Source organism: Aphelocoma coerulescens, chromosome 2 (assembly GCF_041296385.1).
Source record: "Aphelocoma coerulescens isolate FSJ_1873_10779 chromosome 2, UR_Acoe_1.0, whole genome shotgun sequence".
Lineage (NCBI taxonomy): Eukaryota > Metazoa > Chordata > Aves > Passeriformes > Corvidae > Aphelocoma > Aphelocoma coerulescens.
The window spans coordinates 69292268-69319837 of NC_091015.1; the positions used below are offsets into that span (position 1 = coordinate 69292268).

At 39.5% G+C, this 27570-nt stretch overlaps 1 protein-coding gene across 2 annotated transcripts in view; it reads right to left on the reverse strand.

Annotated features, from left to right (window-relative positions):
• The window catches only part of TPPP (tubulin polymerization promoting protein), a 74667-nt gene that overhangs the window by 21894 nt on the left and 25203 nt on the right, over positions 1 to 27570 (reverse strand). For both annotated transcript variants that reach the window (XM_069007915.1, XM_069007914.1), the window contains exon 3: positions 9723 to 9876. In XM_069007915.1, coding sequence (XP_068864016.1) covers positions 9723 to 9876 — 154 coding nt within the window. The remainder of the gene's footprint in view (positions 1 to 9722; positions 9877 to 27570) is intronic.

Sequence of the window (27570 nt, forward strand, 5' to 3'; positions counted from 1 at the left end):
AAAACCCTTCAGCGTATCACCCAATACATATTCTTACTTATAACTATAGAAACACAGGTTTATAATTCTTCTGCTTAAAGTCTGTGTAGCTTTGCCACTACACCAACCCAAGCTCTTTCCAGGGGTGTAAATCAAACTCATTAGTGCCTGTGGAAGTTTCTGCTTTTCTGTTTCCCAAAGGGCTCTTCCTCGCCAGTTGCAGGACTTTGCACTGCTTGCTGAGCTGGCAGAAGTTCCTGTCAGCCCGTATCTCCCACATGTCCCTCTGGATGGCAACCATCCCATCTGGATGACCTATCAGCCACTCCTCCCAGCTCTATGTCATCAGCAAACTCACTGAGAGTATACCACACCCTGTCATGAAGATGATTAATGGACTCAGTGGACCCCTGGGGTACACTACTACTTTCCAGCTTCTAACTGGACTTTGCACTGTTCACCACCACCCTCAGGGCCCAACCATTCACTCTGTTTTCAGTCCACCTCAGTGTCTCCCCATCCAGCCCCTACAGCAACAGCTTGAGGGGCTGTGAGGCTCTTGTAAGAGACAACATCAAAGGCCTTACTGAAGCCCAGGTAGACACTATACCACTCCCTTCTTCCCCTATCTCCTGAGGCAGTCATTTAATTGTAGAAATTTACAGGTCAGTCAAGCATGACTCTCCTTTGGTGATCAACCATGCTGATTACTCCTGATGACTTTCTTGTCCTTCATGTGCCTGGATGTGATTTCTAGGATTAGCTGTACCATTACTTTCAGTGTCTTAACGTGAAAGGTTTATCCATAAAGATTCCTCTATGAGCTGATTACTTATTTTTAGTGAACAGCCTTCATGAACTGAATGTGCAACCAATTGTTTTTATCAAAATGTTTTTTTCTGTTTCTGAACAACAAAACCAACTATGCAGATTAAAGTGGATATTGAGCAAAAGGCAAAAACAATTGAAAGGGTAGCTGTGAGCTCATTCTTCTCTACAACCCATCTGCTCATTTTTAATTCTACAAGGGTATTGGGAGACAAATGAAAAAGGTGGGGGATGGGGGGAGAAAGCTGACCGTCCTTCTTAAGTGAAGAAAAATGTAGGAAGAAATCTAGTGCAGAGCACAAAGGGCTGGATGAGGACAGTTTCCACATTAGTGGGTTACGACTCTCCTTTCTTTTTCACAATGAATCACATACAAATGATTCTGTCCTTTATAAAGCAATTCTTCTTGAAGTGTTTACTATCTAGAGTAAGTTATATAATGTCTCTAGTTACATTATTCTAAAGGCAATAAATTCCTTGGAGCCAACCTCCTCCCTTTTCTTTCTGTGAGGCCATAGAAGCCTTCATTTTCCAGCTCTTATTTGCGCATACAATTAATCATAAAGTTTGCATATCACAGAAGGTGCCCATGGACTTTAATTTTTTATTTTAGAAAAATCTTTCTCATAGGGAGAAAGTTTTACTTAGCACAACAGAATCAATCATTTAGTGTTCCAAATTGAGTTTATTCATTTTTTTGTGCATTTTTTGTTAGCAATTCAGTATTTTTCCTCGCTTTTAGTGTCTACTGAGAAGTGCTACTAAGAGAGCAAGGGGCTTGGAGCATGTGACATACATGGAAAAGATGATGGGAATGTGTTTATCAAGACTCAGAACAAAAAAAAGGAGAGACAAATCTTATTCCTGTCCTCAACAGCGTGATTATATTAGAAACAGAGACAGTTCAGAAGTAAACAATAACAGACATGATTTGGAAGATACGAAATTCCAACTAGACACGTAAGAATTTTTTACCACTGTGGTTGGTCAAGCCTGGAAAGAGTGGGGGATTCTCTGTCCCTGAGGAGTACCAGGACTTAAAATTACCAAGTCACAGAACAATTTAGGTTGGGAAGAACCTTTGAAGATGAGTCTTTATCTAGATAAAGGCCTGCTTACAGCAAGGCTCAAACAGGCTTAAACAGAAACTTCTCCAGTCGAGTCCTGAAACCCTCCAAAGTTCTACAGCCTCCATGGGCAACTTATTCCAGTGTTTGACCACACTGCAGGTAAGTAAACAAAACAAAACAATCCAACATCTCATCCAAATGACACATTACCAATATTCCAACTTCTGTCTGTCAGAAACAGCCCTCATACCAAAGACAGGAAGTGAAAGCTGTAGTCTTTAAACCCTGGAAACCTTAACAAATACCACATTCCTCCCTTGCCCTTTCTTGAGAAAGACAACTCTGTAAACTTACATAGATTTTGTCTTCTACTTCAAGATAACTAATGAACCAAGAAGCAGTTTACAGAGCAAGCAACACAACCCATTTCATCAATTTGAGAATTTGAACTAGTTTCAGAAATGTATTATCAGTCCTTAGGAAACTGAAATGAACTACAGTAAAGAAGAAATGAGAGCACAGAAGTCAAGAACATGTATTTTATCTACAGTAGTACAAAGTATATAGCAGTTTGCTGAAGGAAAATATATCCACTGAAAATTCTGCAGCTGCACGGGGTTGGCTTGTTTGCAGCAGGAAAACTGCATGAATTTTATGGACTCAAAAGACCCCATAAAATCAACTTTTGTATCAAAAGGCTAGAAGCATCGTATGAATCTAGTGCTACAGTCAAGAAAATAGGGTAACAGTGTGAGACTGAAAGACTTCCCAGACTTTCAGGACTTTTCCTTCCAGAACAAAGTTGAGGCAAAGAACAAGAAAGACGATTCAGTGCTGCCAAGGTAGGGTTCCTCATTATCTGTCAGCACACATTACCATCCCTTCTAAAAAGCTCACAGTTCTCATCCCAAGCAAATGCTACAAAAGCTTTGCACCTGGCACAGTGCAGTGGGCTCCACGAGCAGGGCAGTGCAGTGCAGCACCACGCACTTGCAGCTGCACGGGGCTCACTTCTGCAGCACCACACCCCTGGCAAGCTCGCGGGAACTCTGTGCCAGGCGGCTCTGCACACAGCATGGCACCATTCCCAAAAGGCTCTCCACAACCAATTCCTGGGAAGGAAAAGCACCGAGAAAACCTACTGGACTTCAGGAATATCACACATTCAAAACAGACACCGAGTGCCCTTGCTTTCACAACGAACTCTTGGCTCCACTGAAACAACTTTGCCTGAAGATGTTTTCTACCGCTTGCCACCACTGACAAAGATGCAGGTTTGATTTAAAGCTGTTCCACAGCTTAGGCAGAAACTTAATGATGCAACACCCTGCAGCAGGGTTTTCTGGTTGGTTTTCTTTCCTGAATTACAAATGTCCAGACAGCACAGAAACAGTCCCTGCCTGCCTGAGGGACTGACTGTGTCTTTTCAGCAATCAGTGCTGGGACTGCGTGCGCTGCCGAGAAGGATGGCGACAGGCAGTAGGTGAGCTGCTCATTACTCCTCACCACAAGGCTACAACATCTTAGCCACAGCACTCCTGGCTACACTGTCACCTGCAGTCAACTTTCCTCACTGAAACTGAGTGCTTTCCTACATCTGCTCCTTCAACCATAACAATTCAGTATCTAACACCACATCTTCCTAGAAAAAGTTGCCATGGAGATTTCTTTATGGAATTAAAATGTTCTGGGAGCCTGCAGAATCAGCACCAACATTCACAGTCTCAGCAAGGTTTAGAAAATTACTGGTCTGCTGGTAATATCCACAACCTTCGTAAAAATGAGAAACAAAAAATGACTGTAACATGGAAAAAAAATTTCAAAGGGAAAGTTTGCCCTTTTTTGGGGGGGAAATTGTACCAGAACTCCCTACCAAAATTGTATTTACTTGGTTTTTGCATTCATGGGAATACATGCACAATCATTAAAGTCTGCACAAAGTCAGAAACAGCGATCAAGCTTCAAATAAAATTTGGATTTTGTTCGTGTTCCTTCAGTTTAGTGTGTGCACAGACACACTCACAGAAAAGAGCCCAATAAGCAACTCCAATAATGCCAGAAAGTGATACAATTTTAACTAATCCTGGTGAGGACTTTGAGTGGTTCCCAGTAACGCCAGTCAGGTGATATAATACTGCAAGTCCGAACTCTATATTGTACATAAACCTTCTCACCAACTAGGCGTCCAGCCAGAGCTAGAGCAAAAGACATCAAAAAGGTGCCTTATATATGACATCACTTCTAGCAACAAACTCACATTAATCTCTCAAATCTGCCTGACTCAGGTGTAGCTCCAAGAGAAGACCATGTAATGTCCAGCCATAAGGGCAGATCAGGTGTTGCCCATTTGGCACCTACAAGAGACCCTTTCCTTTCCTCCTCTGTAAGATTAGCCCCTTAACTCCAGTTGTCCAGCATTTCAACAGTGCAAGTTATTACATGGTCCCAGCTCGTGGGATCTAGCAGCCTGCTTAACATGACCTTCCACAAAGCCAAAAACAGCGTGCCAACACTTCCCTGAGGAGGAGTTTTTCATTCATATTGATGCTGAAGACAAAACAGAAAGGGAAATATATTATTACAGAGTTACTTTTTTATTTTAAGTGAGGGTGTTGCTGAATCCTTCTTCAATTTAATGTTACAACCAGTCTTTAATGAGACTTGTTCCAAAACTAGATGCTGTCAAAATAAGCCTTTCATAGACTACAATCCCTCTTCCTCATTTTTTTTCATGTATTTCCTGAAGAGCCTCTATTCATCCAGTGCAGCCCTCCAGTCAGAAGAGCTGTGTTAACACACCTGCACAATCCCAATGAATCACATCTCTGTGACTAATTTGCCCTGCTTTCCCCATACTATATGCTTTTGTGTGCAGGCATAAGAGATGGACCATGTCCTGCTGCATTTACAGAAGGGCAAGAGCCTTCCTTGTCAGGCTTGTCACCCAGACATATCTGCTCTGCCCCTTATGATCTTTCATCTTCAGGTTATGGTAACCTTCCATACCCAGACTAACAGTCTCCTCAGCAGATCAGTAAGCCTAGTTTGTAAAGATACTCTTGTTCCACTTTGTTAAATTTATTCCATCTCTGCTGAGTAGCCCTCATTTCTCTGGTCCCAGAAGCCAAAGCCCCATCTTCAACAGAAGCCATACAGTCCATGTCTGCCCAATCTTTCCTCCTCCCTGGACCGGGAAGATAAAATCTGAGCTCCATACCCATCAGCCTCACTTCTAGACCTCTGTAGCTCCTCTTTATATGTTCCAGGTTAACTCCAGAGCAGTACTCTTGGTACCCACAAGGAAGAGGAAGAAGAGGTCCATGTTAGGACGCTGGACAAATATTGTCCAAGCATCTGCAACAATCCCAGATCCCAGCACCTACCAAGCAGTAAAACTCCTGAGACATCGGGTGAGATCAGAAAATACATGCCTTAATCATCCACGAGAAGAATCTTCAGTGATCTGTGATTGGTACCCATTACTCCTGACTCCAGGTTGTTCCAGTTTGGCCAAATTTAGAAATATATCCTCTGAGAGAAGGCACAACCACCCCTTCCCCCCCAGGTTCGGGAAAAAATAAATTTTCCTCGAAGGAAAGTGAAGGAGATAAAACTATTTATTTACCAAACACACGGGAAAAGGAAAATAAGGCTAAATAATAAAATGTTTCACTGTGGAGGAAAAAACCTGGGGAAGTGTTAAGAGTCCTCCCTTTGGTCTCCTCGGCGCTGGGGCTTGGGCCAGGGCCAGGCCCTCTGTGCCCGGTGGAAAGTCCTCCCGATGTGCTCTGAGGTTGAAAAGCAGTCCAGTAGAAAAGGGAGAAAATCCAGAATTCCAGAGAAGGAAAAACAAAGTCCAAACTCTCAGTCTCTCTCTCCAGAGAACAAGAAACTGAAACAACTGGCCAAAAGCTGACTGGAAAAGCAGCAAGCCGGGTGCTTCCTCTCTCCCCTGCTGCAGCTGGGAAAAAAAAAAAACCTGCTATCTCTGTGTGACCTTGAACAAGCTGCAAGCTGCCCTGAAAAAGTTTTGCTCAGTTTTTTCCTTCCCCTCTCAGGCTCAGTTTAGAGGCACAGAAAGACACAGAAATTAATTTCTGGGCATAGGCAGCGATATGGGATACACATCATAAGGTCACCCCAAGACACAGGTACAGCACTGTTGCTAGAGTATAGTGTCACCCATTACGGAACAGGGAAGCGTAATAACACATGAGATACTGGGGATGGCAAAATCTTCTGTGACTGTTCACTCAACTCATTTCCAGATTTTCACTAACACACAGCTCATGCTAAGGCCTGATGTAACCACAAATCTGTGGCTAGCTCTCATTCGACCAAGGATCCTTAAAAGAACCTGTCTGTCCCCACAGTGTGAGACCATGCTGGTCACCACTACCACTCATTTTCCCTCTTTTGTGTGAACATTAAATTCAGGCTCAGCTGACTCTGATGGGTCTTGTTGATCCTCACCAGTGCTCAGGATACTGTACGTATTCTGAAATTGAAGAACTGCAGGTAGAGCATATCTGTGACTTTCTGTTGCCAGACGCCACAAGCTTTCAGGCTTCTCTATCTCAATAGTCTCTGTCCACTTGGTCTCCAGCTGTCACTCCCTCCTGAACTTGTGTAGCTTGGGTTTTCCACAAATACCACATCAGTCTCCTCTTCATCTTCTCCCACCATCTGGAATCTCAGGACCTTGACCACAGCATGTCTCCCACAAGAGTGGCCACCACTGCCCTGACCTCCATGAAGACACAGGAGCTCTCTGAAGCATGCAACATGGATATAGGACTTCTTCCTAATAGAGCCAAGGACTCTGATGTGCTAACGGCAGTCCTGCAGACTTGTTCTACATCTTAATGGATGTCCATGTGCTGGACAGCATGTCCTGCAGCTTTTTCAGAATACTACTGTATAGTCTTCAAGCAGATCCACATAGTCTTAAGTGGAATTTCTAGGCCTCTTTGCACTTCTGCTGCAACAACTGTTTTGTCTCATTTACCACACTCTGTGGGCTGCACTCTGGCTTCCTTGCTCTTGCCCTACCAGGTACATTTTGGTGAGAATATGATCTTGCCCACATCAACATCTCCCTGAGCACCCATCACCCAGCTTTTAAAGTGCTGCTGCTGCTGTACTGCCCTGCCACCCATACTCCTCTCACGGTGAATCTGACTGGACTGAGCCCCGAACAACCTGATCTGGCTTTAAGTAAGCCCTCTTATGAACAGAAGGTTTGAATAAGATCATCCCAGATCCCTTGCACTTGAAATTGTTCTGCATTTCTATGTCAAGGACCCTGATGAATATACACTGAAGTTCAACTGGTTTTATTTTAACAGCAAGCAATGACCAAAGCAAGGATCTGTTACCCTGGAGATGTAGAAATGCATTCAGCATTGTTATGGCACACAGCTTTTGGAACAGGAAAAGAAAGAACCTCAGTTTTGCTCTTTGCAACCTTTGTGTAGGAATGAGGACAATTAAAAGGCCCTAGACATCATTTACATGACTGTTTACAAGCTGTCCAAGTTACATGGCCTGCACTGTATATTCTATTGACAGATCACTACCAAGTGAGCTAATAAAGCCACTGGCTTCATTAAACCTTATCACTTTTCTGTTGTTTTTCTTCCTGTGTGACAAAGTCAATCATACATATTCTGCTGCAAGATTAGAAAGTGGCCTAAAATTCACTCAGTTTCAATGTCTGGCTGCTGAGCCTTCTCAACCACATCAACCACAAGCAGGGATTTTTGTAATTCTACAACATTCTGTAGGAGAAGAAAAAATAAACAGAAAACGACAAAAAATCTTCTATCAGTTCTATCACAACATCATGCACTAAAATCCTGACTGTCCGATGTGAAGGTAACCCTTCCAACTGTCCTTTTGCAGGAGTGCTTTCTCCAGGCCGACATTTAGCCCAGACATACTGCCCCTGCCGCTTGCCTCCCCAAAATACCCAACACAGAACATAAGGAGCTAAGACACAAAAATCCCCACATGCTGCTGAAGTATTCTTTTTCACAAGCTTCACTTGATCACACTTTCAGCTCCTGCCCTAATATGTTTAGAGTAATGTCTTAGCAATCACATAAAGTTTTCTGTCTGAAACCTGAACCAAATCTACACGACCTAAAGCAGAGTTTTACAGAGCAGGGCACACACTACATGGCATGACTTCATTACCCTAGAACTTTTACGAAAAGCTTAATGTAACTTTGTCTAACCATACAGAAAGCAGCACAAACTAAAATTTCCACAATATCGACTTCCCAAAGTAAACAAAGCATTAGAAAGCTTGTACAGAGATTTCATATATGCACTCCGGGATTGCAGAAGGACAGTGGCCATCTATTCATTTATTTATTTTAATGTCTTTAATTGCCAAGTCTGCGGGTCACTTTTACCATCCAGGAACTAAATTAGCATGACAAAACAACCACGAAGTTTGGTTTTACATACACACACACACATGCTCCCAGCCTGCAATCTCCCTCCTTTTTAAACTCTGCCTCCTGCCCCTTACTTTTCCAGATAGCAGAAGAAGATATTCTGATCCCCCTTTCTTCGCTTTAACTCTCCCCAGAACTGCACATATTGAACAGTCAAGCTTCACATTGCTGGCTCATATTCCCCCTTCACTCTTTTCCCCCTGCTGCTTGCACATTCTTATACCTCTGCAGAACCTATATGGCACTACTCTGCAACTGCAAAGCTCTCTCATCCATGTCCCCCACACAGAAAGAGGCTGTTCTCTTAGTGGTAGACACAAACCATTTCAATGTCTGCCTGCTGAAATACCAAAAATGGAATCAGGAGTGAGGCCTAGAAGAATGTACACAATTCAAACCAAGAATCCCTGAACAGATGAAGTTGTTATTCAAATTTACTAGAGTAAGTGAAGAAAAAAAAGAAGGTTCAATATTTTAAGTCTGTATCAAAATTACCACTTGTTTTAAATGAGAGTACAAGAGTAATAAAATAAAATCTTGTAAAAAGCTGACTATTTTACAACTCAAAAGAGATCTTTCCACATGATACTTACACTGATCATTTGCAGAGAACCTGTTTCTGAAAAGATTATATTTTCATTCACAGCTTTACAGGCAAAATTCAGAAGAATCACAAATTTTAAGCAGATGAACTAAACCAACAGAACTATTCAAGTATAGTACTCAGTATCCTAAAATACTGGATAAAAGCTTGCCTAGCCTGGTCATCTAAAAGGACAACAAGCTTATGTACAGCATGCTTTATAGCTTCCTTTTCACATACAAAGCTTAATACCAATATTTTAAAATTAAAAAGAAGGAATATTATAGCTCTGACAGACTTGGAACAAACAAGAAACAAAGACCAGACCACATGATAATTATTCCCAGATTTCCAGTGTTCTGGGATTCACATGGTGTAATTAAATGTATTTTAAGATGCCTTTGCTTTAGTCTTTTTGGTATGTCACAAAACATCTTAGAACTTTTTTATCGAGGCTCTAAACTTAATGTCCTTCTACACTTTTTGATTTGGATACACCACTCTTCATTAATGTTTCATTGTTCTAAGCATACACAAGAGCTCAGGATATTCCTGAGGTGCTACTCAGTGGCAGTACAATTCCTAGAAGGAGCAATGACAGTGCCACACAAGAATACACAGTAGTGCAATACTCAGCTGTTGCATAGTCTTTGCTCCCATTCTGCTTAGCAGTTGCTGCCTTTGGGCTCACGGAGAAATTGGATTTGTGGATTGTAAAGGGAAGCAGGTGAACATAACAACACTGCAGTACAACAAAGGACAGGTAGAAACAATCTGTCCATTAGACCAGTAACGTACCGTTACTCCAGTTAAACCTGGGCCTTTTCCTTCAATTAGTTTATATATTTCTTGAAGTGCTTCCTCATCACTTTTGCCTTTAAATCGCTTCTTGGAGAGTTCTTGAAGAGCTTCCTTAAACTGCTCAAAAGTAATAGTTCTTACAGACTTTCCCCTGTTGAAACACACAGCAATTGAAAGAAATTACAAGACAGCACAAAAAGCATTCCAAGAATAGCAGAATGGCTTTAGTTTACCGCAGTGAACAACAGAAAACTGCAACAGAACAGGAAGACCCATGCAGCCAATTTATGGTGTCAAATAGAACATATCCCACGAATATAACTTTTTTTATATGTACATCAGTAGGACAGCACTTTATAGACTTCCCTTGATGAATGTTCAGAAATAAAAAGGAAATAAAGGGACTGGGTCTACTGTCAAAATGCCTGCAGCCCATCAAATTAAATACAGTCTCATTTGGTTGATCACTTATAAAGCCTGCATATATAAGACAAGAACTGAAGCATCTTAGGTAAGTCTTTTTATTTGCTATTTTTTTATTCCACTTTGAATAACTGGTTATCATATTATTTACAAGTCACCATGTATTCACAAGTAAATTTATTCTACTATTGCATAAAGCAAACAATTGCAAAGCATTTAAAAACTTGAAATTCCTCCTCAATTGAAGACTGACAAATTTTCAAATGACACATTTGAATTCAATACCTGTTTTCCTTCGTAGACCATCACCTTCAAAAAACATTCACAGGTACACAGAAAATACAATACAGTAGACGGTAAACTCATAAATCTCCCAGAAATCTGGAGCTGAATATTTGCTGTAGTTTTCACTAATAGGAAGACCATATTTTCACATTAGTAAATTACTTACCTATATTTACTTTTAACTGAGAGGATTTTACTGTACAAGTGTGTGGTGCAAAATCTGACGAACGGGAAATTCACACTTTACAAACACCAATTTATACCATCATTCCTGCAGATCTTTTTTGGTCCATCACACCAAAGGGTTCAGTTGATAAACTCTTACAAAGCATTCACTACAGAGATGTGTTTAACCAAAAGGAGGTTAATGCACGTTTGTTTTCTAGCATTTTAAAATATTTAGTTCAGGCAGGAGATAATGCAATTCCCTAATATTAAACAAGTTTTAGTGTTCCTCATTTTAAAATCCATTTTAAAATTTTAAACTCACAGCATTAGTGAGTTTACTCACCATTTAAAAAAACCCAACTATTTTAGTTTTTATGAATTACAGCAGACACAAACCACACCTTTCCCTGTATTAGCAAATTACAGATTCTCTGATCTTTTGAACAAGAATTTACACCCCAAAATTTAGCAGATCAAAAAAGAACCATTTTGAAAAAGATGTTTTGATACTTATGTTGATATAATCTTAAATAGTACCATCTTCAAAAGCAGAATATGTTTACAACATTACAAAACCCTCGAAGTTAAAGTAATATTTGAGAGTCCACGTTGCTGGGAAACATGCTACTACACAAGTTTTGTTTGCTGCTTGAGCATTTCTTTTTATGCCAATTTAGAGAACATTTCAAGCAAATCAGGGGAAAAAAATAACCAAGCACCACCACACAACCCAGACCAGTCCTTTCAACAGAGACAGCTGTTTATATAGGAATAAACAGTAGATGCTAGGATAGAGAAAGTGTGTGCTTGCAACAGAAATCTCGGGCTAGAAAAGCAGTATACAGAAATCTAATTTAAATTCAAGTGTCAAAAAGACCATTATGAAGGGAATTTCAGCGATATGTCATGGACTTATCTTTGATCTTCTCTTACACACCTTCAATGGTCAAATCCCTCTCAGCTGGAGGATGCCTCCACTAATGAGAAGGGGAAGTGAGATTTCTGGTTTAGCAACCAACAACTATAAAGGGATTCCTACTCAATTAACTAAACAAAAAATGAAATTTTATCCCAGGCTTTTAAAACAAGGAGAAAATGGCTATTCAAACCAAAATTCTAAGGGAAACACTTTACATAATTGTAAACACTAAGGGAACCCTTTATATAATTGTTCATTACTAATAATTATTTATTTTCAATGCAGCCCAACATACGTAGCAAACATCAGCAACCCCCACAAAATAACCTTGATGTGTTTTTTGACCAAACATTGCTGTTTGCAACTACTTGTCTGCTTTAGGTAAAGCATGTGCTGGAGTATCTCACAGGATTAGCTAGTAAAAGAACATCATGACAGTAGAAATGAAGAATATAATCCAGCATTTCATTAATCAGAAAGACACGTAGAATAAACTGCAATTAGCTACCTGGAATTTCTCCAGGATTCTCATTAATAGGATTAACATCCCTCTTCTGATTAAACACGTCCAAGAACTTTCAAGTAGCTCAAGAGGTCAAGACTTCATTTTGTTTTGTCTCTCATATAGAAAAAGAAAGCAGTGGCAATCACTGCAAAGCTTCAGCACAACAACACCCTAAGGCCCTAAATTCTCTACAGACTCACAGCCAAGTCTAGCCACACAGGCCTTGCAAAGGCAGTTTTCTGCAGCACATAGGCTTAGTTTGGATCATCAGTCAGGATCATTGCAATGGGAAAGAGAACGAACACTTTCAGCAAAACCAGCAGAAATTCATGTTGACTTATTTTTCACAGAATATTCTGAGCTGGAAGGGAACCACAAGGATCATCGAGTCCAACTCTTATGTGATCAAACTCATGACCTTGTCGCTATTAGCACCATGCTCTAACCAAATCAACTGATCTCAGGGTTTTAGTAACACATGAAGATTTTTTGGTTCACACGTATTAAATAGAACAGCATAACTTTTTTTGTGTGTGAATTAAAAGGAAAAATACATAAATATGGCTGTCAAAGGGAACAAAGAACATTTGGTCTAAGATATAGGTATACCTACCGCTCACATTTGGTCTTTTCCCTGTCACTTATATGGGGCAAGGAAATGAGTGGATTTTTCCCCTTCAGCTTAAGGTATAAGGCCAAACTGGACACATATAGACAAATGTAGTATTGCAGCTAGACCCCAAAAGAGAAACAAATGGGCATTGTAGCTGATATTCTCTACCAGGAACAACACTAATTGGAGTGATGTTAAAAATAGGATTGAGAGTAAAGGAATTTTTACAACTGTATCCCCAGTTTCCTAAGTAAAACAGCTTTAATTCTGAAATGTGTTATCTTTTTCTACACTCCAAAAATACCCCCTCTCACTCCCCCATCTATTACAATATTATCAAATCCACTTGTATAGAATAATAATTAACTCCAAAACTCTACTGTTGCAACATATGTCAGGTCTTGTGGAAAACCCCAAGAACACAACGTGCTCTGGCATTTTTGGTATGTGAGGTATGGTACATGTATGCCATGTACCAGCATCTAAATTACCTAGCAGCAATCCTACACCCTTCCTGTCTCTAGAGACAGTCTTGAAGAGCTCTGAGCAGTTGCTGTTATCATGACTACTAACTACTACTCCCCTCGCTTCTGTTTGTACAGTCATGGGTTGAATGTATAGGAAGCCACTGATGGAGTAGGTAGAAATGACAGAGGAAAAGTCTTTCAACCAACTTTGATTTACACTCTCTCCAATCCAGGTCCACAAAAACACCCTAGGGATAATTACTTGGGAGTACTATTGGATGGAAAATTGGACATGAGCCAGCAACATGCACTCACATCCCAGAAAGCCAACAACCATGTCCTGGGCTGCACCAAAAGCAGAAGGGCAGCAGGGCGAGGGAGGGGATTCTGCTCCTCTACTCTGTTCTGGTGAGAGCCCACCTGGAACACTGCATCCAGCTCTGGGGTCCCCAGCACAGGAAGAACATTGACCTGTTGGAGCAAGTCCAGAGGAGGGCCACAGAGTTGACCAGATAGAAGGAACACCTCTGCCATGAAGAAAAGTTGGGAGAATTGGGGTTCTTCAATCTGGTGGAGACATGGCTCCAGGAGACCTTACTGCGGCTTTTAGGGGGCTTACAAGAAAGGATGGGGGCAGGCTTTTTAGCAGAGCTGTTGTGATATGACAAGGTAATGGCTGTAAACTAAAATAGGGTAGAGTCACACTAGATATAAAGAAGACATTTTCAGGAGGGTGGTGAAACACTGGGAGAGGTTGTCCAGAGAAATGGTAGATGGCCCATCACTGGTCAGGTTGGATGGGGCTACAAGCAACCTGATCTCATGCAGTATGTCCCTGCTCACTGGGGGAAGGGCGAGGTGGTGGTGTTCACCTAGACGATCTGTAAAAGGCTCCCTCCAACTCAAACTATTGTATGAAAAATTATAATCCTATGAACACTGCATAACACACAAGGCTGTCCCCAGTTAATTTTCACCTGTTCACATTCAGCTTTTCGGACCTCATGAACTGAAGAAAAAAACCCCAACCCATAACCCCCCAAATAAATTACCTCCTTTCTATTAAGTAACTGCTACAAAGAATCAGCTTCTTTGTCTATATTTGTAACTTTTTTTAGAAGCTCATTATAAATACCTCGTTTCCATGGGAATAGCAAAACAAATATATTCACTTCCATTTTCCAAGTGTTACAAGTTCAAACAACTTGTCTACAATTAAGTATGCCAAGGGTGATCGCTCAGCTCTTAACACTCATCTCTTAGGTTTAGCATTCCAGAGAGTTAGTATAGAAACAAGAGAAAAAAACTGTACATTGAAAAAAAAAAACCCTAAAAGATCAGACATTAGAATGAAAATTAAAACTGACCAGAAAGTAAAACAAAATGGAAAATAGCAACAAACAAGGGAAGGAAGGAGGGAAAAAAGGTTTTTACAAAGCTAGGTGTCATAAGGTTGGCCACTTCAATGAAAAGAACAAAATATATGAGGGACATTAATACTAAAATATTTTAAAGCCCTATACTTCATTATGACACAAAGAAACTTTTATGTTTAGAAAGGATACAGTCTTACATACCATTCTATTTTAAGCTCTGCTTCTTACAATAAACAGAATTACTCTAATGCATCATCCTTCAGTGGTGGAAACTGTGCTCATGGCACACTAATGACAGCCTCCTGTATCTATGCCTACATTTGGGAACAGAATGAACATACTCAGAAGAATTTTAGGAAGCTTCCCATCACTTCCCCTTCCTTGATAAGTCTCTCCACATGTGGTCACTACATATTGGGAGATTCTGAAGTTTGAAATCCTCAGTTTGCTCTTGGGAGCCCAAGCTCACCTATACAAAAGCATCAGTTCTGTGTCTAGACATTAGCACAGTAAACAAAGTGCAAAGTATCAAACATTGACCCAAAGTAGATTGGAACAGCAAGTGATGCAGTTTTCATTTGCAAATATTACTACTAACAGTGCCTTGAATTCCTAAGTGTGAAAGTGTACTGCTGCAAATGGATACTTGAATACTACTTGGATTAACAGTTGTCTACAACTTCAGCTGAAAAGCTACACAATTACACTCCACACACCCAATACACAAAATTCTTGGCTAGTATTAGAGACCTTCATCTCCAAAGCACTAAAACAGCTCAGTACTAATACAACAAAGTCTACAACTTAATAGGTCCTGATGTAATCTCCAAGCTACCCAAAGTCATCCCAAACTCCCATTACAATAGGATGTTTTTCTATTTTCTTACATTGAAGATAGGAAGGAAGATGTAGAATTACTGAGAGAAGCTTCTATTTTTGTCAGCATGCCAGGGAGGATTACGGCAGGATACAATAATCAGGACTGTTTTGCCGTGGAAATTGTCAGACCTACTATACTCCTTAGACCTTTGTGAGTGGATGACAAGGCTCTAAAAACACCATAACTAGAGGTGGGAGCCCAACAAATGTTTTTCCATAAACTCTAACAGAAGGAGTTTTGTTTGTAAGGTTTATTTATTCTAAATTCACCAGGGACTTGGGTGTCTTGATCAACTGAGCAGTCAAGTAAAACTCAACAGCATCTTTTCTTGTAAAGCAGAACAGGACTTTGAGTACTTCCTGTATTTATTCCCTTACCAAGGCAGTCTCATTCATTCAGAAAACAGAATGAAGGACCAGGCTGGCAAGAGAATGCAGGAGCAGCTTATTTATCACAGTTTCTGACTTACTGGCACAATAAGACTGATCAGGCTATTTCTGATTTGCCACTATTGCTCCAACATCTACATAGGCAACTGCTAACCAATATTAAACATTTCTAAATTATCAGAAGTAATCATTGAAAATTATTCAAATTAATGATATAAAGGCATCATCACTGAGAACAAGACCATTAGTCAGGCATTTCATCCTAAGGGGTAACCAAAGGCGTATTTCATAATAATATTCAGCCCTGACTTCAAACTTCAGCTGTTTCTCTTTTATCTTAACAAGCCATACTAAAAACTCACTACAGCTGAAACTTACTGATTTTCACACAAAGATTTTTCTTACTTACTACTTTACAGCAGCAACTTTATTATTATTACTGTTACAGCCCAGAGCATTCACCCCTCTTTGTTTAGTAGAACAGATACTTTCTCTTACCTGCTTCTTGTAAAAACACCAAATCTTCATGATACGGTCTATAAACATAATGTATGTCAATAACAATTGCTAGTGGTATTTGTACTGTACACTTTGACAATCATAAGGTCCCACAGACAAATTCAAATTCCTTGAAGCAAAATAGGTTTGTACTGGTCTCTGCAAAATACAACACTCATCTAACAGATGTATTTTTTTCAAAAAATGTCTGCTGTAACACTATAATCACAAAGTCCAAGGCTGTTTAACCAAGAAGCAGATTATGCTGCAGTGCTGGTGGTTTATTTATTTCTGTTTGTGGTTTACAATTTTCACTTTCTCCTCTCTTACACAGCTCTGAATTTTTGCTGGCTATCAGCATGATAATTCATAGCCAAGAAGCCCTGAACTAAAGGTAGGTCCCTAAGTAGCTAACCAGGCTGGTAGAACCTTGCAATCTAATGGAGTATTTAAGATATCCTGTGAAGGTCTGGTTTTTGCTACATATCAGTCAAGAATAAAATAAAAAACCTGTTAGATATATAGTGCAAAAAAAAACTTAAAAATGAAAAAGAGAACATTTTCTTGGATTAAACTGAACAATGTATGATTAACCCAAAGCACAGGCTTGTGTGTAAATTTTACAAATACAGCTGAAGACAGATGAGCAAACGAAGAAAGCTACTTTAATACTGTCAGGGTATTTGCACTGCACTAACAGCTCTGAAGAGACGTGGTTAAAAAAACAAAATTAAGGTAACAAAACTTCGGATATCCCCTCACATCAGACTTCTGCCCAATTAATGGGTAGAACTGGGATACTGAAATTAGACATCTGTGTGTTGGTTCAAGCAGGAGTAATTTGGCAAATTGTGAGGAAAGAGGCATAGAAGATATCTTCAAAAAAATCATCCTAGGAGGAAGCTACAACAGATCTTCAGCTGAAATAGTGGTCACTTTTGAATGCAGGGCTATTTACCACAAGCGGATTCTTCTGAGGGGAAGAGTACAACTGACAACGAAGACATCCAGATGACCTTCACAATTAGTCTCTCTAAGATAGACAGCATCTCAGCCAAGTCACACTACAGGAGCTGGACTAGACGGCTTCATTTACCATGACCACAGGGGAATGCCATTATCAGTTTTTCAAGAAAGAAAAACAAGGCAAGCACAATGGGAAATGCAGTTCAAAATTCTCACTGTATCACTGCAAATAGTCATGACTTACAGAAACCTCTCTGGGAGTGGGCCACGAGGGCAGAACACCTCAGATCATTCACTCAGAAACTGAACCTGGAATGGCCAGTTTTTCTTCCACGTGCTTTTGTCTCATTAATGAGCAAGGGTAAAGCAGCATATGCCCAGTTTATTCTAAGTATCCAAAACTGGGACAGCTGCTACACTATGAAAATCTGAAGCAAGAGGACATCAATGGCTCACTAAACCAGCAGTTGATACCTTTATTAGACCTCACTGCAACTTAAATATTTTAGGCTTCTCTTATGAAAACTATTTCCTGAGACTTGAGCTAACACTTCTCTCCTCTTGACTTTTTTTCTATCCTATGTACTTCACTCATGGTGAAAATTCATTTCCTTTAAAATAAAACCTGAAATTTAAAAAAAGACAAGCCCAACAGCTATGACCCTATCAGATAAAATAGTACTGGGAAGGGAACGAAGGGGGACTGGAGAAAGAATATGATTTGGCAAAAACATTAATAAGTAAAAGCTTCCAAAAGAAAGCAAATCCCAAAATGAGTTAAAGGGGTTGAAGAGATTTAGGGGGATTTACAGAGGATGAGGAAAAGAGAAAGTCCAAGCAGACAGCAGGTCTGATAGTTATATACGGCTTAGATTAAAAGATTAAATTAGATTAAAGAGAGTAGCAGAATCCAATTATTTCACATTTGTTTGAGTTTTTTTTCAGTTTAAGAGAACAAAAATAATGTTACATTTGAATATTTAATAATGAAGATTCATTTAATGGTTAGCTACTGATAAAAAGCAGTATTAGGAAACCTCTGTGAAGCCTGAAGAAAGCACATGCCCCAACTTACATCAAAGGAGTTTGCAAGTGTATCTGGCATGACAGGCATGGACCAGAGTTTGGAAAGAGAAACGTGCTACCAAGTAGTCTCAGAGTACTTCAGCTTTTCTTTGTTACAGAAGAGAGATCATCCATCTTCTGGTTGTCAATCCTGTGGACCCCACACAAAGCATGTAAAAACTGTATACACACAACAGATAAAAGACAATAATCTTATCACTCCTTGGAATGCTGTCTACTCCTGTGAAAGAATCCAATAAATGACATAAAACTTGCAGATAATGTTGTTCAGTAACATAGAAATCTATCCCTTGGGTGCATGAAGGACTGATACCACTTGACAGCACAATTTGGGTGGAAGTTAAGACATTAAAGGATATGGCAGGGGTGAGTGAAACTTGCACGAATATTAGCCAAAGTACAGAAAGATGTAGGAAATTAGGAGCAATTTAAAAAGAAGGCAGCAGATAGGTCTTCGACATATGGTAGGGGACAAACTAGTGCTGAAGCAGAAAGACAATGCCTCAAAATCAGGCTTCTGGCATATATGCTGGTTTCTTCTCTAGAAGGCTCAATTTATTTGCTGTTCTCTTTGGTTCTTGTCATCTTAATGATATGCACTAGGCTAGGCATACACACAGACCATAGGGAAAGGGAGCAGAAACTAAGCACAGTGTAATAACCCAATACAGTGCACAGCTGCCAGAGACACTGCTGAGCACATCCAAAATACAAAAATCCAAGAGGATGATCTCATAGTGCTCATTAAGTCAGCCTCAAACAAAATAAATTAATGCAGTTAAGAACAGTCTTAACAGCCAATCACTTCGTCTGTCAGTCTTCCCCAGGCTCAGCTCACCACACAACCTAGTGGTAAGAAGCTATTTTCATATAATACTACTTACCATTTTATCTTCAGAGAGCTGAAAAAGCTGATAGAACCACTGCAGTTTCAAAAGCTCTTTCTGCTGTTGAAGTGCAGGGGCTTAGGGCAAAGGCATAACAGCTGAGAGGAGAGGGCGAAGAACCAACATCACCTGTACTTTTTCCACCAGTTAAAGAAGTGCACATAAACACACTGCCTGATAACCCAGGGAAAGAAAAGTAGGATAAACAGATAAGGCATCCTCCTACAGCTCGGCAGCAATCCCATGTGAGCTGACATGTCTCATTCATGTCCCAGAACAACAACAACAAAAAAAAACAAACCCAAAAACCAAACAAAAAAAAACCCACAAAAAACAAACAAACAAACAACCCAGGACAGGATTTGGGTTTATTTTGATTTTCTCTCTTGATTTCACACTTAAGTGTTCAAATATTTGGTTAAAAATGAGACCAATCAAAGTACAATGAAACAACATCCAACACAAACACTGTTAAAAGAAAACTAGAACATTGTGACAAGCCATGACCAAGAGTAAGGTCAATGCTGCATGGCCAAACATCCTCTAAGCACAAGCGCATGCATTTGATCCCAAGCAGTTAATCCAGAGAAGCTATACAAAATTGTTTATAAGTATGACCAGAAAAAGATTCTCAAGGACAGCTTTCAGATTACTAGCTATTTTTCAGGACTTCATTTGTATTACTAACCTGAATTTATATAAATACTTGACACTCAGAGATAGGAAAAGAGACACAACCTAATGAACTTTCATGTTAGCACCCTCAGGCTATTGGTAACCTTACTGCTTTCTCTCTACATACAGCATCAATATTTTGACTGAGTTGACATTCAGGGAAGACATTACCTTTTTTCATGAGATCAGTTAACCAAGGACAGGACATGACATTTGACAGGGGAATAAAAAGCAGAACTTTCACAATAGAAAACAGAGTTGCATAAGACAGTGCTGGTTTTATTAATGAGACCCAGAACAGAAAAGCTTCATATCTAAGAACTAGATATTGAATGGTTATATGGTATGACATCCAACTCAATTTAAAGAAAATTCAAAGTCAAGGGGATAAAGAACAATGGCATTATTAAATAGGACTGGACATAGTAACACCTTAAGTCTCAAGATATTAGAGCTTAAATTATGCTTTCATTAAGAACTGAATTGGACTTTGAAAGTAAACCATTGCACAACAGACAGAATAATAAATGAAGCCAACTCTTTATTATGGAACAACAGTAAGCATCCAAGCTTCTTTCTAGCAACATACTACCCAAAATTTTTTCTCCTCTCAGTTTTTCCTTAAAATTACATTAAAACAAAAACCCTAATTTTATGTGCTACTAACTTTCCTGGGATTTCTTTCTTATTTTCCTCCTCAGATTTTGTGATGCTTCAGCAAAAAGCCTAGCTGTGTATCCTTACAATGTCTAATATTATGAGGGATTTTTAATTTCCAGACAGGAATAACTACCAAAATTCTTAGCCATTTTTCCTACACTGAACCAACCCACATCAGAGCAGCATGCAAAGTACAATGCAAAATGGTGGCAAGGCAAAGGGTGAGTATTGCGGGGACAAGTTTTTAAATCACTGTGAAGCTCAAGTAAAACCACAAGTACAATTTGAACATTTTATGGCTTGTTCTTATGGAGAAAGATGTCTGGATCACTGTTTCAGTGAGGCCTCTGACAAAACTCCCATCCTAATTCAGAAATTACACTGGTCAATACAAAGAAAAGAGGTCCCTGGCTGATGACAAGAAAAATGAAGGAAAAGGGATGAATAACACAACCTTGAATTCACATAGAGCATATTCACTCTACTGTTCAGGCATGGCAGCTGTTTGTTAACCACCATACTGTGCCAGCATACAGCAAGTTTACTTGTGTTTCTTGGCCAAGAAATTCAGAAAGCGCAGTCTGATAGCTGAGGTACCCAGCTCCAGGACATACCGCCCAACCTTCCAAGTAAATATTTCCAGTTGCAGACTGGCTTTCAGTGAGTTTTTTTGTGAGAAAAGTACAATACCATTTAATACTATACATAAGAAATACTATACATATTTTTCAAAAATAGCTTTGCATAGTTATTTCTGAAACATAATTTAAACATTAGCAACACAGCTTGATCTATTTGGGAACTGCAGCCAGCTCAGCAGACAAGCTCAGCAGTAAGCAACTCATTGCTTACTAAAATGCTACTATGGATCCAGAGCAGAAGTTCAAGGTGGAATTTTCCTTTAGAGTTTAATACACAGAATTTAAAACCAAAAGTTTTATCAGATTGTCTCAATAAGAAAGTATCATTGTCAGATGGTTTTACAACAGCAACATTCCAGTTTTTCAAAGGATTTTACAGAGCTGGATTGTTTTCCATGTCAAATCACATCTAACCACAAAGGCAATTTCTGAACCCAGTGACAGCTCAGTGATAGCGAACTCTCTAAGTGAAAAAGTGTGTGTTTGTGGGAGAGGTTGTTCCAGTGATTCTGATGACAGGGAGAAAACACAGATGTGTATCTGCTAACATTTTTTCCTGGCAATATGAGAAGGTGACAGCATTAAAAATAGACAGCTGGCGTTAACGGATGCCAGCACGATCTCAGTCTGTAAGAGTCATGGACCATGGTTGGAGATAGAAAGGTGTGAAACCAAGAATGACACACCAAGTGAAAAAAGAGAAACTAACTACAGTGTTAGTCCATATCCATAGGTCACATGCAGAGAAAGCCACAAAACTGTTTGCCATAACCAAAAGCCAAGGACCAAATCATGACCTTCAAGAAAGGAGAATCCAGACTGCAGATATGCACAGAGATTTTCCCTTTCAAAGAAAACAAGAAATATAATAGAAATAATGAAGAAACTGCGTACTTCTCCCCTACTGGAAGATTGCCTTCCCATATGAAAGGGAAAATTGGATTGTCACAGCAAAGCTCTAAATATACAGTCCCCAATCTTGGAGAATTTCCCATTCTATGTCTGTTTCTTGCAAAGGAGATTTCACTCTTTGTTAAACCTACAACATCCACAATTATGTCCTGCTCCCCATGTCCTTCTTATCTTCATGTCTTCTGAAACAGCAGTTAGAGATGCAATTGTCTGCACTGGCAGCATTCTCATTTTACAAAACAAAAAGCAAGACAGAAGAATAGGTAGACTATGGCCAAAACAGTCTCCCAATCAGTTTAAAAATGAGAGTAGGAGAGTATTTGAAGAGGTATCCTCTTGAAGAGAGCAGTATTATTTTTAAAAAGTGCAGATGGGCAATATTAAGGCTAAATTATAGAGCAGCAAAACCCATGTAACACTTGCACATGAGAGCACCTCGTTTCTTCTACAGATCCACAAGTCTAAAGCCAATTCCATATGTCTGCCATTGCCAATGCAGAGAATATTCTTTAGTAAGTTCCTCTGCTATGCCTTTATCATTTCTCCTTACCAGATCTTGTGGAGACAGACATCTACCCTTGCACAGCTTAAGGAAAAAATAGGTAATGCATCTGACCACTTATCTTGTATACCTCAAGAGCCATCTCCAGGCATTTTCCATCTCAACACAAGGTTGCTGCAATTGACAATGCAACCCTCAATCTGAATGAAGATCCCCCTACTAATCAAAACCAAGAACAACTGTAGGAAGCCCAAACATACCTCACAAGTAATAAAGGCACACCTGTGAGCTCAGAGACCTAAATAATTCAACATAGGCAAAGCACTGATTGAAGAGAAAAAAATACAGATTTTGCAAAGCACAGAGTTTTATCCATCTCCTGACAAAAAAAAAACAACTCTAGAGAAAGAGAAAGCCTGCCAAACAAATAGTTACAATAAAGCTACATTCAGCTTCAGAAAGAAGCCATTTTGATTCCTTGGATGAGAGAGACTTATCCTCTCTCTCTGCATCCAAAGCAGGGAACACATTTTCCAGATGGAACACTCAGTTGTGCCACAGAATCTGTAGAACAGTCCATGCCAATAATGCCTTGGCACTTTGTGAAAGCTATAAACAGAGTGACCAAATTCTCTATGGGGATCTATCACCTCCCCTGGATTAAAGATCTATATATATAAGATCTATATAAGATCTTTACAGTGCTGACTCATGTGCATTTGAAACCAATGCAAAAGAAAGGCAGAAAATTATGACGGTTGATACCAATACAGATATTCTCTCATTTACATCACACTTCTCTATTCAAAACATGCAAAAGTTCACAATAAATGGAGGTTTACCCACATAGTTGCAGACATCATCATCACAAACCAAAATGATAGGAACGATTGGGAAAACTCCAGGATGTTGGAATTAATCGTGAAAGCAGAGAGGAGACTATAGAAGAGCAAGCTTTTGGAAAATTGTGACTTATTTAGACCAACAGCTACTGAAGGAAGGTATCAAGCCAGTGCTGGGTAAGATGCGCTGCCCTCTTGATTTTTGCTATGTACAAAAGGGTACTTTCTGTTCATCTACAAACATCAGTATATTCTTACACCAGCAATCTCCAGCAGCTCTCAGTTACTTACATTCAGAAAATGTGACTTCACATCCATTTTTCTTGGATTACTATATCAATTCTGAAACTTTCTTCAAAGCCTCTGATTTCACCAGCAGAAGCAACAAAGTATTGCTCCAAACTGTCATCCACTGGCATGTTGGTGGAAGAATATTTAATGTATCTATTCGCACAATGTTTTATATAGAAGGGCAAGTTTTCTAAATAGTGGGCATTTAATGGTGCAACTAGTATTAGACTTCTGTGCTCTTATTCCAATGAATGTCAGAAAACTGTCTTACTTTCCAGGTATATACTAACTTATCTGTGGTACAAAATCTTCGGAATGAGGACCAATGACGAATTTCCAGGGGATCTAACTCAACATATGGGGTCTCACCCTCCACCAGCAGTGCCAATAGGGTAGTTGCTGTTCGTAAGCAAGTCAAGTATATCCTCACAACCTATAAAGCACAACTGCAAACTGGTTCTTGCAAGAAAATAGGATGGTACGAAACCAACAGATTAACACAATGCCATGTATATATACACAGTTCAGCTCTGTTTTGTGTTGCATATACCAGCCTGTGCAGGTCTACTCTGAAACCTCCCAAAACACACCATTGACAAACATCTTTGCAGGGTTACATATTGGTCATTTTTATTACAGAACTTCTACATTAAGAATGTTTATACCAAGTAGTCAATTTAAACTAACTTAAGTACTTGATGAATGTATTTATGGTTATTTAATGTCTCATAGTAAGGACAACAAAGTCAGTAGGAATTCAACAGCAAATGTTTCAGGCTAATGCTCTCCTTCAATCACTTAGCAAAGTTTGACAGGGCAGAACACAACCAAAGCAAGCTTTATTCACTCCTGAACATCTTATCCTACACCTACAGAGTACCCTATACCTACACACCAACAAAGCCCTGAGATCGCAGCTACAAAAACTACTATATGTGTTTATGCCTTTCTACTCCACAGCACTTATAGGATGTCCACCCCTTTAGAGGCATTAGAAGCCAAATTCTCTCACACTTCAAACCTCAAAAAACCCTCCAGGTTTTCAAATGGAGCTCAACAAAGATGACAAGCAGAAATTCTAGCCAGAAATCTTCTGAGTACATGCAAATCAGGTACACTCTATGCTTCATTTTCTTAAACAACAGCACATGACAATTAATAATGCCGTTGAGAGGTTAGTCAATAATGTAACTCCTTTAAAAACCACTATGTATGTTGCAGAAGCTGTGCTCTTCAGCAAATGACTTCCTCTAAGATTAAGAGATCACACCTGGGGCAAGCACATATAGGAATCTAATCAACACTTGGCCTAAGTTATTTGGGTAACTGGTCAGAAAGTATGTCTTGTCACCTTTATCTCAAAGCCTTGACAAATGGAGTTGAACAACCTCCAAAAAGAGCAAATGTTGTGTTTGATAACATCAAGTCAGTGCCCCAACATTAAAGAAGTCCAGTTCTCTAAGGGTAGTCCTTAAGTCTGACTGCTCTTTTACAGCTCTCCTGTTTACCACAGGTTACCATCACTTCACTGTCCACCTGGACTATGGCTTTCACAGATTAGTACTCAAAGACAATGACTGGGTGACACAGTATAGCATCTAAAAGGGAAATAAAAGGAACATCTTCAAGCATGGATGAGATACTGTATTGTTAGGCAAAGAACACAAAACTATCAGGAAAGGAATTATCAAAATTGTTCAAAATGGCCAATGTTGACTGAAGCTGCAGGCAGCTGGATTTGCAGGTCAAACTCAAAACCAGAATGTTTAATCATCACACAGAGTTCATCCTATTCAGTACAGAAATAGGAAAACCAAGCAGCTTACTTAACTGCCTAGTACCCTCTCTATAGCTTTCTCCATCTGGTTAGAGGAGTCCCAATAGGCCACAGTCTTTTGTCTTGGGGGAAAAAAAAATCAAGCTAGTTCTCTGCATTTTAGTTCAAGAGATTTCCCAGCCATGACATTCACTTTAGCATAATGTAAAGCTCTCCCATTACTCTCATCTGAGCTAAGTGATGAAAACAAAGCAACCTGTCTGGAAGAAGACAGCACAGTTCCATCTTTTCTGTAAAGGTAAGGAAATAATTTCTATTTGGTTTTACAACAAAGTCTTGTAAAAAAAAAGTCATGCTATTTATGTATTTTTAATAAAGGATGAACTGCTGAAACACATGGCAAATGCACTGGCTCTCTCAAGGATCTACTAAACTGAATACTCTTCATTGTTCTTTTTAAACTAGTACCAGGACTTACTGGGAACAAGAAACATTCAATCAGAATATAGTCATTAATTTTAGATTTGCATTCACACCATTCATTAACTCTAACTATTAGTATTAAAAATGTCCTGAACTCAAATCTCAGACATTCAGTTCACTACCATTTTCATCTGACATCTAGAATTAAAATTCTTTATTTCTGGATATACATAGGACAATCACCTAATAGAGTGGCTATCAGTTACCATATGAGGTATATATTTTCTTTTACTGCAACTACCTTTCAGTACCTTCTCATATTGTTCTATTAGATTTGAAACCTATGTCTCAACCTACAAATCTCTTTAGACTAAAAAAAGGCAGAACCTATAAATGCCAAATTATTCCCTTTTTCTTATTTTTCCTATTTATAGGCTCTTTTAAGAATACCAGCTCACCTGTTAAATTTTTTTGCTGAAAACAAAAAGGTGCCAAAAAACCCAAATAAAACATCCTCCCTAGAAACCCTCATGTAGAGCTGAAAACACTTATCAATGCATACTGCTTAGAAACCTACAAAACCTTCCATTGGCACCATGCTAAATGAGAACAGTCTGACACATGCTCATCTCCACTTGGATTACAAATGCCCCAGGCATCTATTTTCTTACAGCATCCATGACAGGAAGAAAATGTAAACAGCCTAAATTTGGAAGAAAGGTTGCTTACTACCTGTTTCAAATTGCAACACAGGAAGAGAGCCCACAAGGAGTATCAAAATAGGGCTTCTTGTATTCCCCTAGTGACATGAACTCTCTTAGTGTGCAGCAGCAGTAGCTGCTGTGCACAGGAAGTGACGGGAGAGCTGATGGTAAATACTGCAGTCATCACTTTTAAGGCAGCCCATACCACAGAGGCTTGTTCTAGCAGAAGCAAACACACAACACCTTTTTGTGAAATACAGACTCCATATGATGATGAGTAAGAACTGCCCACCCTCTACTCCATGATCCTCTCATCAGTAGCTTCTCATATTACTCCCACACCGGTCTGGGTCACATAAACCCTCCATTCTCAGCACGATCAGTTCCATTCAGAAGTTTAACAAACACCACCCCACAATGAGTAACAAACACCTCAAATAACACAAAGCAGCTAAATCCATGGTTAACTGGTACTGCACTGGGAATTGTAATGAGTATATCTGGAAATCCTGTATAACTGAGACAGATTCCAGACCATAAGCACAGACCCATTTTGTTTTCTCATACTGCTGTAATGAACTACTACTGCGTTACAGTAGCACTGTATTATCTGTTGTTAACTGAAAGAAAAACAACTTACCTTGTACACAATTATAATGATATAAAAGCTATCAGCTGCATCTTTTACATACCATTAGAAATGTCATATTGAGAGTACAATAACTAATTGTTAGCTTATTTGCACTTTTAAACAATATATGCAACTGAAGAGCATATACTAAAGATCCAAGACATCTGGGCAATGAAGCAAGTGCTGTCATGAGTCATGAGAGTCACAGCCTGGTGCCAAAGATCACCAGTGTTCTGCAGCTGCTGATGCCCATGACCACAAATGGCACTAAGCAGTACAATGCTCTGCTGTACCAGCAGAGACAAACAGATGAACTAGCTCCTGC